A 19168-nucleotide genomic window follows, 5' to 3' on the forward strand; every position below is an offset into this window, starting at 1 on the left:
TCAGCAACGCATTCTACAACAACCACGTCTTAGTCCCAGAAGAAACACATTCACTGCACCCTTCCCCAACACCCCCTCCCCCCCCTTCTTCCTTTTTCTTTCAAGTGTTCCATAAGAAGCTTTAGGTAGGAAGTGCATCAGTAGGACTAGCTCACCAAATAATCATACAGCACCTGAATTGTGGCTTTGTAAGCTTTTAATTGAATTGATGAACATCCATTTGAGAAACATGATCTCTAGTTGGTATCATATAATCATAGAAGGAATGAACAACCTGGTTCACTAAATGCATGTGATTTTGTTAATAAAACACAGCGAATATGAATTTCAAAGGTTTATTGTGAGAAATTGGAGAAGAGGGGAAATAGGAAAAGAGAGAGAAAGAGGCAAAAATCTGCAATACATAGACCATCTTCACTTAAAATATAAAGTTAAACAGAGTATTGATTTAAGAGAACAGATGAGGCCTTTAGATCATTTTCATCTTCAAAAAAAAAATCCTGAGTGTAAGTATTGAATACAGCAACAACAATAACAATAAAGCCTTAGCCACAAAAACCTTTTTTGGATCATATTCATAATGATACTTCATGCATTATCTATCAACTACCCAGCAATCATGAAGGATTATCCAGTGTAACATGATGACTAGAAGAACAAAGCTTTGTCCAAGAAATGGAGAATGATCCTTGCTAATAAAAGTGAAGTATTCATTTAAACAGCAGTATTATTTCTGAATTATACAGTTACAACTTACAACAGCATCCCCTGTTAAGAAAATAAATGTGGGACTAAGAATATTTTGACATAAATCAATTTGAAAATACAGTACAACCTGCATGTGGTGCATATATCAATGTACTCTCCTCTAAAACATTTCTGAAAAGTCAGCTTAGCTTGTCACAGTTCTTCTGAAGCATAAAAGAACATTCTATCTGAACATAAGTGGACTCCTCTGATCTTTCAATCACCACATACTGAAGCATTGTGTTTAAGATCCATCATTGCCCAATTTCATTAGATTTTTCAAATTGGGCAAGAAATAAACCTTAAACAGAGACTCTTTGTCCATTAATCTGCATAAAATTTCCAAATCAATACCCAGAAAAACCAACCCTCAAATCATTACGAAAGGATCATTCGGATTGGCTTTCGATGCTATATATATTGCCGATCATTCCAAAAACGCCAACTAATATGGCAAGTACTAACATCAACCTGGACAAGAACTTTTCCCCAAAACTCAAACAACCCCTTTGCCCAGAAAAACCAACCCTCAAATCATTATGAAAGGATCATTCAGATTGGCTTTCGATGCTATATATATTGCCGATCATTCCAAAAACACCAACTAATATGGCAAATACTAACATCAACCTGGACAAGAACTTTTCCCCAAAGCTCAAACAACCCCTTTGCTGACCTAACCTTAATGCTATAAGAGATGGGAATATAAAACCCAATGACACCGCTGTTGTTGCCCCCGTAACCTTGAAAGCTGTCCAAATATTGGGAATCATAGTGGACCCAAAATATATAAGTACCAACAAAACTGCTGTTAACCCTAAAGACCTCTTCCTACTCTCTAAAAGTGGAGCCGACCCCTCAAACAACAAGGCATCCATTGTTTGACGTAGCGAAAAATGAACCACTGGGAAAACAAGAACCAAATGAAAAATGTATCCAACCCGGACAATATAGTTCAATTCTGAACTGAAACGAATCCCAAGGTTCTTATCAAAATTGGTCAGCACATCAGATTCTGTACCCTGCCCAAATAATAAATACCCTGATACGGATGTAAAAGCATAGACCACAATACAAATAACAGTTGTGATCCTACCTACCCGATTCATCTTCTGAGGAGTCCGCCCCTCAAGCTCGTTATATATAGGCTGAACATTGAAATGACAAACATAAGCATTCGTCATGATGGGAACCACCACAAGTAAATCCAGAATAGCCTTTTTCGACCCAAAGTCTGGACCAATTCTTGGAGACTCAATTTTCCCTTCAACAAGCTTAATAAATGCAATAACACAAGCCACCACTACAAACAAAACTGCAAGAGCCACCGAAGCAGCTGAAGTCAAGCTCAATGATTCAATCCTCTCCAATGCACAAAGTGGTGCAAGTAACAACACCACAATAACCAAGATCAGCAGCTTCCTGTGATCCCACACCCCATGCCCCAACCACTGATCGAAAACCCCAATATGATTAAGCGAACCCGACATCACATCCCCCATAATAATCAAATACACAATCAACACACCTGCATTGTTCACAATTATAAAAATCTCTGATAGCACTTTAGCCGGTCTCCCCAACGCATGTTGCACAACCTCACCATACGAGGAGGCCTTAACCAAAACAGAAAACTTCACCAGCAATTCGACACTATATTCCGACAGCAGACCCATCAAGATAATAACAAAAATCCCCAAAACCAACCCAAGAACCTTCATTGCAGCCGGTAAGGCCATAAGCCCAGCCCCAATAATGGTAGTAGTTAAATTAAAGACAGCCCCAGAAATCCCAGACCCAGTTTTAGACCCGGTATCAATAAGAGGATGATTATCAAATTCAGGACCAAGATCTTCATCAAAATCATCATCATTATGTACACCGTTGGAGGAATGTAAATAACCATTACCAACAACTTCTTCATCATCAAAAGGGACCAAATTGACATGGGTTATGGGAGGAGATCTAAGATTTTGAGAATCATTGTGGGATTGTAATTCTAAATATGATCTTTTGGGTATTGAAGAATAAGCGCTATTCATATTTTTCTGTGTCTATAATACAAAATTTTGTGCAATAAGAAAATTATAGATCTCAAAAAACGGATGAGAGAAAACTTACCAAAAGATTGAAGCTTTTGTGAGTCACTTACTTCCTAGATCTTAGGGTCAACGGCTTTCTCTTTTTTCTGTTGCACAATGGAAGAGAAGAGAGGAAGAAAGAGATCTCAGTTTTTCTGTTACTTCTTTGTTGCGGCTTCTGTTTCAAGTTTCAACTTCAACTTTCAAACGTGGTTTTTTTTGGACTATTCCCAGAGATAGATACGTGTCATTTACCAATTCTTGTCTTGTTTTGCAAAGATGGAAGTCTCCTGTTATCTTTGAAGTTTCAACTTTCAACCAATAATCTTAAAATGAAAACTAGCCAGTGTTTTTTTATCTCCAAACGTTGTCCCTCCCCCCTTTTATTTAAACAAACCTAAGAAAGGAATGTTTCAGTTTTTAGTTTATAAAGATACTCTAAAAACCCATTGGATTGATAGTTTGTTATATTAAATCTAGGACCTACGATTCATTTTACTCTAGAAACCAACTGGATCGATAGTTTGTTATATTGAATCTAGGACCTTCGGGTTTATGTTACACCTCATATTAATGAGTCTGTCATCTAAAAGACTCCCATGATGTAGTGCCCAAAACTTTTAAATACATTGTTCTCCCTAAGTGTATAGTACCCTTTGCACACACCAGATAACAAAGATGAATCTCTTAATGATGACCCTAGAATTTTATTTTATTTTATTTTTATTTTTTATTTTTTATAACAATAAACCTAGAATGTTGGTTAAGAGTTGTGAACTCACATGTTTGAACTATTTTAATTAAATCATACAAATTTTAATTAACTCACATGTTTCACTATATCTATATATAAATTTAAATTTTTAGTATTTATAATTCAATAGTCACAATGGGGGAATTTGAACCTTATAATGCCTTGTAAACACCAAAAGATGCCAACTAGTTGAGATTAAAAAAAAAAAAAAAAAATGCAAACTTAAGAATTAGTTCCATCTCAAGTTCTTTTTTGGTATGTAATTCTAGACTATTTTAGGTTTTATGTTTTGTTGGTCTTTGGATATAACAGGTGTTCCTAACCTAATATATATTTTTGGAATGATAATTGTTACTCAAAAATACCAATCGGTTTTTTGGTGTATGCCAGATTGAATCTCAATCCTCTTAAATAACTATCAGAAATTTTAATAGTTAAGCTAATTGAAACCCACAAGGACCCATGTCCTTTATTTGGATAGATCTATATGTTTTTATTTTTGCAATCTAAGAAACGTGGAGGTAGTAACTATTTTCTATGTAGTTACTTATATGTAATTAATAGTCTTTCTTAATTGTTCTTTATTGCTCTAGTATATCAATATGTGGGCCAATGTCTTTATTTATTTATTTATTTTGATACAGTAGAATTTAAATATATAGTGTTTATTTCATGATAATTACTCTTATTATTAAGTTAAGACACTAGTTTCTCAAAAAAAAAAAAAAGTTAAGACACTAGTTGCTTTTTAGTATAGACAAAGTATGAACCCCAAATTTTTTATTCTATAAAACAGACTATCAATTGAACTAATTGGAGCTCATTGAAAAAAAGAATCATATACATGTCCACTTAAGTAAAGGAGTATTGATTCTCAAAAAAAAAAAAAAAAGAGGTAAGGGAGTACTAATTATTTAGTTCTTAGTACTAACTATTGACTTATTTACTTTTAGGGATGTGCTGTAATGACGACTCTAGAAATTTTTCTTAGGATGTTCCTTAAGAAGTATTGATGATGCCGAAAAAATCACTAGTGAGCTACACAATCCTCACACGCTCGCAACTATACCTGCACAACAACACGAAAGGACCTAACAAAGAGTACCGGTGTGGTGCCGGCCAAATACCCTCCGAAAGTCAAGTCAGGATGTTTTCACAACTCTAGAGTGCCAGAGCTAGGGTGAATTATGCGTACCTGCTTTTTGAAGGTCTTTGGGTTTTTATAATGGTGTAGAGTTGAACTATTATACTTGCGTAGCAAGTCTTTTCCATATAGGGAAGATCCTCATTAATAAGCGTATCTTCTGGAATCTTCTTTGTATTAGAATTTTATTTGCATTGGGATTCTATGGACTAGGGTTAACCGTAGAGTCATTTCCAATTAGGATTTCTTAGGGCCCACATAATGAACAACTAAGTGCCACATGGCCTTTTGGTCCGTCCACCCCTTTTGTTCGTCCATGTAGGGTCAATCTATTATTGGCCCATTTGCTTAGTAGGCCGTCCATATAATCTGATCCATCACCTCCAATATTTTTCCTCTTCAGTTGCCCCCTCACCCCGTGAGTCCGTGCTCTTCAAGTGGACGAGCCCGCGGGGTGACGGTTTAATTTGGACTTTTGACAAATGCCACCTAGCCTGGATAGGCTGGCCTAGGATCATTAATGATGGACACGTGGCATTTGCTGAATGGTTGCTCACTTGGATCGAAGTGCCCCTTCGTCTTCCATGTCGTTCTCCCTATATAAACTGAGATTTCTTTCGCTCATTACTTTACTTTCTACTGAAATTCACGATCAGAGCACACTTGTCACCCTTGTTAGATGCCTATACCATTCAGCTATTGCATCCATCACCATTACCTCTTCATCGTTTGACTCCAACCTGGTAAGCATCCTTTTCCTTTTACTTCAAATTTTTATGCATTTTTACTTTTCTAGACTCTTACACTTTTATCAACCATTATAGTACTCAGTCTTAGGATTTACCGTCACATGTAGGTAATGTCTAGTGCATCAAGTAACCAATCGTTTGTCCGCGATGGAGCGGGCTACGATGAAGTGTACCCGTCAGGTCATAAAGACCCTGATAGTCCCAATGAGGAGAGGAGTCCATCAGCTTCCTCTTCAATGGATGAGGATTCAGGGACGGAGAAATTAAATGGTGACTCTAGTGACGGTCTAATGGATGTTGATCCCTTAATCCAATCCGTCATAGGACCTGATGGGCTTAGGGAGTTCATCCTACTTCCCTTATGGACGGTCAATGATTTTATTTCTAAAATCAAAGAAACACACTTCAAAACACTTAGGGATAAGTATCAAATACCCGACAGTATACCCATGTGTCTACCCTACAAATCAGAGAAGTGTTACTACGAGGGTCTTGAAGACATAGGAATGTATAAGCAAATGCTAAAGGTAGGGCTCAGGTTTCCCTTAAGCACCCTCCACCGTCATCTCCTTCAATACCTTGGATTGTCCATCAACCAGATCTCCCCAAATGCTTGGAGGGTCTTCCTCAGTGTGGAGGTATATGGTGCTATGTCAAACGAAGCACGGAGGTTGATAGTGGAAGAGTTTTTCCACTGTTACTGTCCTGCCGAGGTTTCTCAGTCCAAGGGCATGTACAACTTCACACCTAGGGGCCTGTTACTAAGGCTCATTTGTGAGAATCCTGACTCCAACAGGGATTGGAAGAGTCATTATTTCTTTTTTGAGGGTGACGAATGGATGTGTCATCCCGATGACAACGAATTTATGCCTGTTGACAAAACATGGGGCATAATGCCACAGTCGGGTATGCATCCGTCAACAAATATTTGTTTATGTTTCAACTATTCTTCAAAGCATAATTGTCTGTCTTTCTATGCAGCTCGGGACCGTCCTCCAATCACACTTAAACAGTTTAGTTTTTGGAGAAGATTTTTAACAAAACCAAGCTTGAGGAGAGGACATAGGCTAAATTGGTCAATCTAAACACACTGCATTGGTATTATGATGGACCAGAGTCGACCAAAGTCGCCCTTCGATACAAAGCCCAAGTTCGTCAACGTAAGTTCGTCACTTTGAGTTTTTGTTATGCTTACTCAATTTTCAACATCCATCCTCTATTTTGCAGAAATGGATGCTACTAGAAGAAGGGCTTATATCAAGCAGCAAGCCGTGATGAAAAAACAAGTGGACGGTACCTCCAAGGGTTCATCCAATCTATCCACTAAGAGGAAACCACAAGAGAAAACGGACCGTCCTCAAAAGAAACCCAAGACCGCTCCTGAGACCGTTGTGGGTTTGAAAGCCGAAACAAAGAAAACGGTTACCCCAATTGGAATAGGATGAGGGAAGGGCTTAATGAAGGGTCCAGATACCATTCCTGAGAAGCCACCCGACCTCCTTCGTGAGGATTCTAAGTACGCTTTGGAGAAGCTCGCTTCCATAATTTTTGTTGACGATTATGAGGATCTGAGAAACCATGCTACTTAAGCAATGACGGGGCTTTTCTGCATTGCTCAGGTAATTACGTCCATCCACCTTCCATTTATATTTCTTGTATTGCCATTTTTCTAATTTTGGTTTGCTTCTAGGCAATGTTGATGATGAAAAGGCTGATGGGTTGTTACCTGAGCCATGAGATGGCCTTGGAGTATGTTAGGGCGAAAGCCAATTTGACGGAGGACGAGCTGAACAAGCTAAAGGCTTGAAGGATGGGCATGGAGAAAAAACTTGCCTGTTCGGAGCAAGGCAGAGTGGAGCCTAAAAAACAGGTGGAGTCATTGAGGAAGGTTCTGGAGGACAAAGAGAAAGAAATTGATGACACCAAGAACCAACTCCGTCAAGCGAAGGAGGAAGCGGTCCGCGAGTATCAGGACTTTGACGCCCTCCTTTCAGAACTTGGAGAATCATTTGCTGAAGGTTTTGATGATGCCTTCTGTCAGGTGAAGAGGTCGTATCCAGACCTGGACGTGTCCCATGTCTCCATTGATACTTAAGCCCAATCGATAGCTCAACCAATCCTTTCAGAGAGTACAAAGGACCTTTTTGTTGAAGATATAGATGATGCAGCAGTCGCCTTTCAGGGTGACGGGGATACTGCTCCTGGAGGCCAGGAGAAAGTAATGGAAGAACGTACCTGTCATCCTGAGGATGCAAATGTGGATGATACCTCGACCGTCCAGCAATAGATTTTTGTTTTATGTAAAGACTATTTTTTTTTTTTTTTTGAACGTCATCCTTTTATTGACTCTTTCAGTATATAACTTATTCGTCGTGTGGTTGATGTGAATGTGATAAACTTGTTTAATCTCAATGTGGTTTTGACCCCATTCACTGGTTATTATTTAGTGAATGAGTCATTTACTGAGGGACGAAACGTTAATATTGTCCGCTTAACAGGTCCGTTTACCGGTCATGTAGATTATTATTTGTTTTGGACGAATCCCTTTAAGAAAAGCTGTCATTTTATTTGACTTCGTAATACATCCGTCTATATATTTGACGGTTATTCTTACCGTTCTTGGATGATTCGTCATAAAAAAATTCGTCCACTTTATGGAGAGTAAAAACTTGTCCTTTTTATGGACTTCAGGATACCTCTTCCCAGATGAACCGTCCACTTTGCAGATTTATCTGTCCACTTTATGGACTTATATTTGTCCACTGTTGGGCTTAACAAAATATCTGTCCTACTGGGACGATCTGTCCACATTATTACTAAATAATATCTCTATCCTCTTGGGATGTACCGTCCATTTTATGGACTAGTAGAATTTTCATCCTACAGGGATGAACCGTCCATTCTATGGACTAAATAAAATTTTCATCCTCCTAGGATGAACCGTCCACTTTATGGAATAAAATTTTCATCCTCTTGGGATGAACCGTCCACTTCTTGGACTAAGTAAAATCTTCATCCTCTTGGGATGAACCGTCCACTTCATGGACTAAGTAAAATTTTCATCCTCCTAGGATGAACCGTCCACTTTATGGACTAAAATTTTCATCCTCCTGGGATGAACCGTCCACTTCATGGACTATGTAAAATCTTCATCCTCCTAGGATGAACCGTCCACTTCATGGACTAAGTAGAATTTTGTTGAAAAATACATCAGTCATATCTGAAAATTCCTCTTATTATTAAACCAAAAGTTGTTCTTAAAGGAAAAGAAGCTTAAAAGGAATACTTAAGTATTGTAGCAAAAATAAACCGTCTATATAGTAAACTAGAAAACTGGAGAATGTTGCAATAATTAACTCAAACTAGCAAAATTTGAATAAACTGAAAGTCTGTTGGATGTTACTTTCTACTGGTAGTACTTTCTTAGGCGTTCGGTATTCCATGGATGGCGCAGTTTCTGCCTATCTAATGTCTCGAGGTGATAGGTGCCTTTCCTTTACCATGATGTAATTCTGTAGGGTCCTTCCTAGTTGGAGCCGAGCTTTCCTTGGGTAGGATCTCTAGTAGCACCCATTACCTTCCTCAGGATAAGATCTCCGACCTAGAAATCCCTATGTCTGACTCTAGAATTGTAATGCTTAGTCATGAGGTTCTGATAACGCACCAGTCTCTGCTCAGCTATTGTTCTGACTTCGTCTAGTAGGTCCAACTCCAAGCGCATGGCCTCGTCATTCTTCCGTTCATCATGGTAGTCCACCCTGTAGCTTGTGAGTTCAACTTCAGCTGGGATGACTGCTTCACTCCCGTACGTTAGTCGAAACAGTGTTTCCTCGGTGGGTGTTCTTGCTATTGTCTGGTATGCCCATAAAACGCTCAGAAGTTCCTCTAGCCAAATGCCCTTTGCCCCCCCGGGCTGAGTCTTGATGATCTTGAGGAAGGATTGGTTCGTAACCTCAACCTGTCCATTGGCCTGCGGGTGGGCAGGTGACGAGTAGTGGTTCTTAATCCCTAGTTACGAACAAAAGTCCCTGAATGCGTTGTTGTCGAACTGCTTTTCGTTGTCAGAGACAAGTACTCTTGGTATTCCATACCTGTAGATGATGTTCTTCCAAACAAAGCTTCGAATATTCTTTTTCGTGATAGTGGCTAGGGCTTCTACTTCTACCCATTTAGTGAAGTAGTCGATTCCAACCACAAGGAATTTCAGTTACTTCACTGCTATCGAGAAGGGGCCCATGATATCTAATCCCTATTGGGCGAACGGCCATAGGGGTGAGTTCCTCTAAGGGTTGTCTAATGGCATTACTGAACCTCTGACACTTGTCGCAGGTTTTGACATAAGCTTGCACGTCTTTCTACATGGTGGGCCAATAATATCCCACTTTGATCAGCTTGTGTACTAACGATCATGCTCCCAAGTGGTTTCCGCAGATCCCTTCGTGAACTTCTCTCATGACGTACTCTGCCTTCTCGGGTACTAAGCATCTCAGGTAAGGGTGGGAGAAACCTCTTTTGTACAAAACGTCCTTCATGAGAACAAATCGTAAGGCTTGAACCTTCCGCTTCCTTGCTTCGTCCTTCGTATTTGGCAACATACCATTCTTCAGGTAAGAAATTAATAGCGTGGTCCAGTTGCTTTCAGAACCTATCTCTTGCACATTCGTACTATCGTCTATGAGTGACAAGGTTTGGACGAAAGATAATACCTGATTTGGGGCAACCATGCGTTCTGCTGATGCAGCCCTAGCAAGTTGATTAGCGCATTCGTTCTCTTCCCTTGGGATTTGGACGAACTTAATTTGGAGACTGCCAATTCGACCCTTCACCTTATTAAGGTATTTTTTCATTCTTTCATTCTTACATTTGTAGCTGCCGTTGACTTGACTAGTTATGACTTGGGAGTCATAATGGATGGTCATGTTCTCAGCCCCTGCTGCTTTTGCGAGGTCTAGCCCTCCTACTAAAGCTTCGTATTCCGCTTCATTGTTGGTCATTGAAAACTCGATTCAGATCATGCACTCGATCATATCTTCCTTTAGAGCGATGAGTACTACACCGACTCCTCCTGCCTGCTTATTGGAAGACCCATCCGTGTAAATGTTCCAATGCAGAATCTCTTCTGCCCCCTGGCCATCCATTTGAGTGAATTCGGTGATGAAGTCAGCCACGACCTGTCCCTTTATAGCTGTTCGCAGTCGGTACTATACGTCAAATTCACTTAACTCAACTGACCATAAAGCCATCCGTCCTGCAGCCTCAGGGCTGCTCATGGCTCTTCTTAAAGGCTTATCCGTCAAGATAACAATGGTATGTGCTTGGAAGTACGGCATGAGTTTTCGTGCCACGGTTACTAGTGCAAATGCCAGTTTCTTTATCTGGGGGTACCTTTCTTCTGCTCCATGGAACGTTCAGCTTGTAAAGTAAATGAGTCTCTGTGATCCATCTTCCTCTCTCACCAAAGCTGCGCTGACAGCGGCTTGCAAGACAGCTAAATATAGGTAGAGTTCTTCCCCTAATCTTGATGGGCTGAGCAATGGGGGAAATGAAAGATACACTTTTAGGTTTTCAAACGCCTACTGGCATTCATCCGTCCACTCAAACAATTTCTTCAATATGCGGAAGAAGGGAAGGCACTTGTCCGTTGCCCTTAAGACGGACCTGTTTAGCGCAACTATCTTGCCGTTCAAGCTTTGCACCTCTTTGACTATCTTTGGTGGGGCTAGCTCCATTATAGCCCGTACTTTCTCCAGATTGACCTCTATACCTCTTTGGGACACCATGAATCCCAGGAATTTTCCCACAGTAACCCCGAATGCATACTTACTCAGATTTAACTTCATGTTGTATGTTCGAAGGGTGTCGAAAGTCTCTCGGAGGTCACTCAAGTGATCGTCTTCTCGTATGCTTTTTACTAGCATATCGTCTACATCTTATGTGCAAACATCTTGTTCATTAGTCTCTGGTACATCGCCCCTACATTTTTGAGTCCAAATGACATTACTTTGTAACAGAAGAGTCCCTAGCTAGTGACAAAGGAAGTTTTTTCTTGATCAGCTTCCACCATTTTGATCTGGTTGTAGTCTGAAAAAGCGTCCATGAAGCTCAAAAGTTGGTGCCTTGCGATTAAGTCTACTAAGGTATCTATCCGTGAGAGTGGATAATTGTCCTTGGGGCAGGCCCTATTGAGATCCATGAAATCAACGCACATCCTCTGCTTTCCATTGGCCTTTTTGACCATGACCACATTTGTCAACCAGTTGGGGTAGTACACCTCCCAAATGAAATTCGTGTCCAGCAACTTTTGAAATTCTTCAACTATAGCTCTGTCTCTTTCTTGAGCGAACACACGCTTTTTCTGTCAGATGGGAGGTGATGAGGGTGACACATTCAACCTGTGGACTATGATTGAAAGGTCAATCCCTGGCATGTCCTCGTGACTCTAGGCGAACACATCTTGGTTCTCTTTTAGAAACGTCGTGAGCACCTGTCGTACCATTTGACTAGACGACGCTCCCATTCTAGTTGTCTGTTCGGGCCTTGACTCATCGAGGGTCACTTTTTCTAGTTCTTCAACTGGCTCCGCTATTGCCCGTTGTTCTATGCACATTGTTTACTGGTGATCATTCATCTCAAGCATGGCTATGTAGCATTCGTGTGTAGCCACCTGATTCCCCTGTAGCTCTCCTACTCCGTATTCCGTAGGGAATTTGATCATCAAGTGGTCGGTTGAAATCATAGCCTTCCATGAATTAAGAGTTTGTCATCCAAGAATGGCATTATAAGCGGACAAGCAGTCGACCATGAGGAATGTCACGTCCTTAGTGATCTGTTGGGGGTAATCGCCTACTATTACTGACAATGTGACGGCGTCTAGGGGAAACACCCTTGTCCCTCCAAAGCCTACGAGGGGAGCATTTGTTGGGACCAGTTCTCTGTCAATCCTTATCTGCTGGAATGCCGGGTAATATAGAATGTCCGTCAAGCTACCATTGTCGACCGGAACTCGGTGCATGTTGTAATCCCCTAATTGTAGGCTGACAACGAGTGCATCGTCTACTATTACTGACAATGTTGTAATCGCCTACTATTACTGACAATGTGACGGCGTCTAGGGGAAACACCCTTGTCCCTCCAAAGCCTACGAGGGGAGCATTTGTTGGGACCAGTTCTCTGTCAATCCTTATCTACTGGAATGCCGGGTAATATAGAATGTCCGCCAAGCTACCATTGTCGACTGGAACCCGGTGCATGTTGTAATCCCCTACTTGTAGGCTGACAACGAGTGCATCGTCATGCGGGTGGTGAAGTCTTCAAGAATCCAATGACGGGGTTGTTTATTCGTGCATCTTAGGTACGAACCCTGTAAGTTGGACATTTTGGACCATCCTAAGATAGGTCTTGCGGGCCTTTTTGGATGACCTAGTGGTCATTGTGCCCTCTATGATCATTCTTATATCTCCGATAGGCAGTCTAGGACATTCATTCTCTTATTGTGGGGCTTGCTCCTGTGGTGGATCTGTCCTTTCCTTACTAATGAACCTCTGTAGTTTCCCTTATCTTATAAGAGCTTCTATTTGCTGCTTCAAATCGTAGTAGTCGGTTGTGTCATGGCCGTGATCACGGTGGAAACGGTAGTACTTATCCCTTGACCTCTTATTGGGATCTCCTTTTAGCTTGCCGGGAAATATCAGAGCTCCTTTGTCTTTTATCTGCATCAAGACTTGGTCTATCGGGGCCGTCAGTGATGTGAAACTTGCGAATTTCCCAATAGGGGGTCTAGAGCGTCGGTCATCCCGTTGTTCTTCGATCCTAGCCATCTTTCGCCCCCTATCTTGCCGAGTGTCCTCCTGTCTTTCCCTCTTTCTAGGCTTATCTTCTTGGGCCAATAACGCATCCTCCGCATTCATATATTTGGTAGCCTTGTAGAGCACATCCGACATGGTTTTTGGATTGTTCTTATATAGAGAAAATAAGAATTTTCCCTTCCATAGGCCATTAGTGAATGCTGCTACGAGTATTTTATCATCCGCTTCATCGATTGAAAGGGCCTTATTATTAAAACGAGTTATGTAGGTCCTCAGTGTCTCATCCTCTTGCTGCTTAATGTTCATCAGGCATGCAGTAGATTTCTTATATTTGTGTTCCCTGATGAAGTGCAAGGCGAATTGGGTACTTAGTTCTTTGAAGGAACTAATGGAGTTGGATGTCAGCTTGCTGAACCAGATCCTTGTGGGGCCCTTCAATGTGGTGGGGAAGGCTCTGCACATGATCTTGTCTAGTACCCCCTAAAGGTGCATCAAGGTCTTGAAAGACTCCAAGTGGTCTAACGGGTCCTTATTTCCATCGTAGTTTTCCACTTGTGGCATACGAAACTTCGGTGGAAAGGGGAAAGAAGTGACGAGTGCTGTAAATGGTGAATCCATTCGATGGACCAAGTCATCGAGGTCGCTTGATACTTGCCCCTTGAGGGCATGCATCATAAAGTCCATCCATTCTCTCATCATTTGCATCTCCACAACAATGTGTGGAGGAGCCGTGTTAGTGATTGATGGACGGCTCATGTCCTTTCTTTCTTTTCTACTTGGGGCATTACTTCCTTCCGGCCCCTCGTGGTCTCTTCGTTCAGTACGGGTACCTCATTAGTCCTCCTTTTGGGTACCCATTACCACATTCTCCTGCCGTAGTTGTTCCTCCAGGTCTTGGTTTTGTTTGGTAAGACATTCCACTGCTGCCGTGAGGGTTTGGACCTGCCTTTCCAAGGCAGTAGGTCGTGGCTCGTCTCCTTGAACTTTGTTGGTGGTTGCCATTGAATGAGTAAGTACCATGTAACTCTTTGTCCGGGAAGCATTTGTATGGGCTTACAAATCGCAGTCATCCCCATAGACAACACCAATTGATGATGCCAAAAAAATACCAGTGAGCTACACAATCCTCACACGCTCACAACTATACCTGCACAACAACATGAAAGGACCTAACAGAGAGCACTGATGTGGTGCCGGCCAAATACCCTCCAAAGGTCAAGTTAGGATGTTTTCACAACTTTAGAGTGCCAGAGCTGGGGTGAATTATGCGTACCTGTTTTCTAAGGGTCTTTGGGTTTTTATAGTGGTGTAGAGTTGAACTATTATGCTTGCATAGCAAGTCTTTTCCATATAGGGAAGATCCTCATTAATGAGCTTATCTTCTGGAATCTTCTTTGTATTAGAATTCTATTCGCATTAGGATTCTATGGACTGGGGTTAACCGTAGGGCGCAAGTTGTTTCCATTTAGGATTTCTTGGGCCCCACATAATGAACAACTAAGTGCCACGTGGCCTTTTGGTCCGTCCACCCCTTTTGTCCGTCCATGTAGGATCCATCTATTATTGGCCCATTTGCTTAGCAGGCCGTCCATATAATCTGATCCGTCACCTCCAATATTCTTCCTCTTCAAGCATAAACTATACAATCTAATATAAAGATAAATTCATATATTAACAACAACAATAATAAATAAATAAAACATGTAAATACATAAAGTTTACAATAGCCTTCTACAAGTTTTCATATTTTGAAATCGATGCATAATAGTCTCATTATCAATGTTACAAGCTACATCTCTTTTGATATACACAACCAAGTAATCATTCATTCACTAAATGTAGAACAAATTATAGAGCAAAATTTAATTTTATTGGCATAAAAATAACTGAGGGTGTTCCCAAATTTTTTTTGAAGGGTAGACAAATAAAAAAAATTTAAATTATTATATGTATATATATATATATATGTATGTATATATATAAATTTCAGGTTAGGGTGGTCCTGGGACCACCTTGGCCTTAAGGTGGCATGCGTCCATGGATGTGCAGCCAACTCACCAACCCACCAAAATCGACCTAATCCAACCCAACCCATCAGGTTGGGTCAGTTTTTAGGGGTTGGTGGGTTGAGTTGGGTTGTGAATTTTTTTTTTAGTGGGTCAGATTGGGTTTGGGTAACCTGACTCGACCCACCTATATTTAATATATATTATACAATTTTTTTTATTTACTTTTTTACTCCTCTTCCTAAATAAAACCCAAACCCTAAGTTCTCATTTCAATCTCCTTCTTATCTCACGTGTTAGCTTGAATTTTGAAGCACTATTAAATTTTAAAATAGTTTGTGGTGGTGTTGTTCTAATGTTAAATTTAATAATAATTATAGCAATTAAAAAAAAATTTCAACCCATGGTCCAACCCAACCCATGAGGGTTGGGTTGGACCCTTGTAATGGGTCGGGTTGGGTTGGATTTTTTGACCCACCATGGTTGATTGGGTTGAAAAAACGGGAGAGGATCACCTCTAGTTTAGAAATCTACAGTTTCCTTCCATTTTAAAATGGATGAGTGACACATGGAAATAAAGTGATCTAACGATTAAAAAAAGCCAACAATTTATCATCTCTCTCTTGCCTCTCCCTTCACCATCTTTGAACCACCGTCGCTTTCACCACCTCCATTGCTCAACTCAAGACCACCACTGCCTTCACTACCTCCACAAGGCCTCACAAATTCCTCTCTGCCGCTACCTTGCCACCATCAAAAGCCACTGATCCAAGCCATCAAGCAATCCAAGTCTTCGTTTAGATCTGTGAGTTTTCTTCAGTCCTTTCACAAAACCAACACCACAAATCTCTTCATTAGCCTCCAATATGCAAAACCAAAGAATCTGGCCTCCATCATCAGCTTCACACACCACCATGTGCAATTTGAACTTTGACCATTGATCCATGTGTTGTTGTTGACTGTGGCTCCAAATCCAATAATTGTCGCATGAAGGTTTACTTTTGCTTCTGTTTTTGAAAACACAAATTGCTTATTTTCTAGTCGTTAGATCATTTTATTTTCACGTGTCACTCATCTATTTTTAAATGGGAGGAAACTACAAATTTCTAAACTGGAGGTGATCCTCTCCCTAAGAAAACCTCTCAACCCATCCCAACTCTACACACGCACACCCCTTATTTACTTCCTATATCTCTCATGCGCAATCAAGAATGTTGTTACATTGTTCTCTATTTATATACTAAATACCAAGCTAAGAAATTAGTCTAAAAGTATACTCTAAGAAGTCTACTGTAATGATTGACCCAAGCACTCTTCATGTAAGCTATTGTGAAAGGGGCATTGCCCCTAACCTAGGGCATCTCCTATTGACCTAAATGATTAGCACAACCAAGTTAGATATCTTATATTGAATGTATGACATGCATTGAGTAGAGCCTACTTTGATGCATGTCATACACTCAATCAAGATTAGCACAACCAACTCACATGGGTAGGGGCAATCATGCAAGCGGTCTAATATACTAAATAAGTTCGTATGCATATGCGTGCTACTTTCACTTTGGGCACACTCACAAACCTTGAGGTCAAGACATACACACTCTCATAGTTTTCTTCGCTTTGAGCAAGCATTTCTCTCTCCTAAGCATGCTTAGCACATTAACCCAAGATTGCCATTTTTGTCCAATTATTTGATGGTATGAAAATTCTATTAGGAAAGAGAGAGCCTTCATCAAGTACATCTATTAGGGTTGTAAATGAACCAAGATGTTTATGAACAGCTCGAGCTTAGCTCGAGAAAAAACTTGTTTATATTCATTTGTTTAGAAATCAAGACAAGCTCAAGCCTTAAGTTTAGGCTCGATTATTATACAAGTCAAGTTAAAAAAAAATAATGTGTTTGTGAACACGAGGGGTCAAGGGCTCTATTTAACTATATATAGTATTATATTTTATTTGTATATTTGTCTAAAAATATATTTATATATATTTGAAATTATATTGTATAAATTTGCCAATAGATTCATACAAAATTAAATTATTATTTATATCTTATTAATGATATAAATAGTATATTTAAAGTTAAAATTCATAAAATTGTGAAGAGGTAAAACATTTTAGTCATGGTTTCACACTATATAGGAAAAGAAATAGTTAATCAAGTAGCTTGTGAACGAGCTTGAGCTTGCTTGACAAAGAAATGAGCCAATCATCTGGTCTTGAATCTCTAGTCGTACAATCAGATATTGAGTGTCTGCCATCTAGAAGGATTAATTGCCCAGAAATTGATCGATTTCCCACAGACCCATATTGAACGTGTGTGTGTGGGATAGCAACACTCGAGCCCAAGAAAGTGAGAGGGCGACGTAATCTTTGAATTAAATACAACTAACCTAACTCTTTTAAAAAGCATGGCAGCCTTATTGTCCAATTTATACCCAAAGTTTTTTAGCACATGCAAAGAAAACTCAATGGATAAATTTGGATACGTTTGGCTGGATTTTGGAGTCCATAATCCCAATTGATTTGAGCCATGGACAAAGCAGCAGGAAATATCCTTAGGGGACTTTCATGGAAAACTCAATTTTAATTTTTTTAAAGAAAACATCACTACTTGAAAAATTAGAGGGAAATAAAGCAGTAAGTGCTAATTGGCACTATTAAAAATGGTTTGAACTACTAATGGCAAGCATCAATTTCTGATAGGCAATTCAACGTCTTTTTATGACTAAATTCATTTTTGGGTCATGCTAACTAGTGCCCTAGTGCTAATCGGCACTATTAAAAATGGTTTGAACTACCAATGGCAAGCATCAGTTTCTGATAGGCAATTCAATGTCTTTTTATGATTAAATTCATTTTTGGGTCATGCTAACGAGTGCCCTAGTGCTAATCGGCACTATTAAAAATGGTTTGAACTACCAATGGCAAGCATCAGTTTCTAATAGGCAATTCAACGTCTTTTTATGACTAAATTCACTTTTGGGTCATGCTAACGAGTGCCCTTAGGGAACTTGTTAATGATCCATTTTAAGAAAGTTTTGATACCACTTTTATGGAAAATGAAAAAAACTGTTAAAATATTAATTACATTTTTTTCATTTCCCATAAAATTTTTCTTTAAATGGATTATTTAGGGCACTCATTAGCATTTTCCTTTATTTTTTGTCTTTTAAAAACATGTCTTTCAAAGGGAAGGAAAATTCCATGGTTTTTAGATAATTTGAATTTTAAGGAAAAGAAAATCCCACGTGGAAAATAATTTTCAAATGGATAAGGCATTTATATAGGTTTCTTTGGAATAATTATTTTCAAAAAATGAGATGATGATGGGCTTTTGGAAAACAATTTTCAAAGGAGTCTGAATTTGGTAAGGATGGGGTGTAAAACATGGATTTTACACCATCTAATAAAAAATTGTCATATTAGCATTTTACTTAAAATTTAATACATCCTAACACACCTAATAACATCTCAATAAACTTCTAATTTGGTTGGATTTATATATGGGTATTAGAATTGATTAAGTGTGGTTGTATTTATTCTTAAATATGTGATAAGACGATGTGACATGTTTGGATTGAAGGGATAAAACATGATTTTTACACCACATCCTTAATCTATTTTCAAATGGACATAAAATTTTCATTGGTTTTGAAAAGTTCGAAACCAATTAATTTTTGAAAAACATTTTATTAAGGAAAGATTTTTTTTTTTTGAAAATGGGTTTTGGAACTACTCATTTCTTGGAAAGGGGATTTTCCAAGGAGAACAACTTTATATTGGAAAAATAGATTTGATATAAATCATTTGAAAATATTGAAAACTTAAAATGCTTTGGAGAAATTAAGCCATATTGAAATATGGGAAAAATGATTTCAC

At 39.4% G+C, this 19168-nt stretch overlaps 2 protein-coding genes across 2 annotated transcripts; both read right to left on the reverse strand.

The window, feature by feature from the left end:
- Window positions 1-709: 709 nt before the first annotated feature.
- LOC126725806 (amino acid transporter AVT6E) lies at window positions 710-3151 on the reverse strand. The gene is made up of 2 exons (XM_050430734.1): window positions 1378-3151; window positions 710-1218 (listed from the first exon to the last, which is right to left on the reverse strand). The coding sequence occupies exons 1-2, from the start codon at window positions 2787-2789 to the stop codon at window positions 1137-1139; spliced, it is 1494 nt and encodes a 497-aa protein (XP_050286691.1). The 5' UTR covers window positions 2790-3151; the 3' UTR covers window positions 710-1136.
- Window positions 3152-13028: 9877 nt separating this feature from the next.
- LOC126728112 (uncharacterized) lies at window positions 13029-13742 on the reverse strand. Its single transcript, XM_050433980.1, has one exon. The coding sequence runs from the start codon at window positions 13740-13742 to the stop codon at window positions 13029-13031; it is 714 nt and encodes a 237-aa protein (XP_050289937.1).
- Between the last annotated feature and the right edge of the window lie 5426 nt (window positions 13743-19168).

The sequence above is a fragment of the Quercus robur genome, chromosome 5, assembly GCF_932294415.1.
Source record: "Quercus robur chromosome 5, dhQueRobu3.1, whole genome shotgun sequence".
Lineage (NCBI taxonomy): Eukaryota > Viridiplantae > Streptophyta > Magnoliopsida > Fagales > Fagaceae > Quercus > Quercus robur.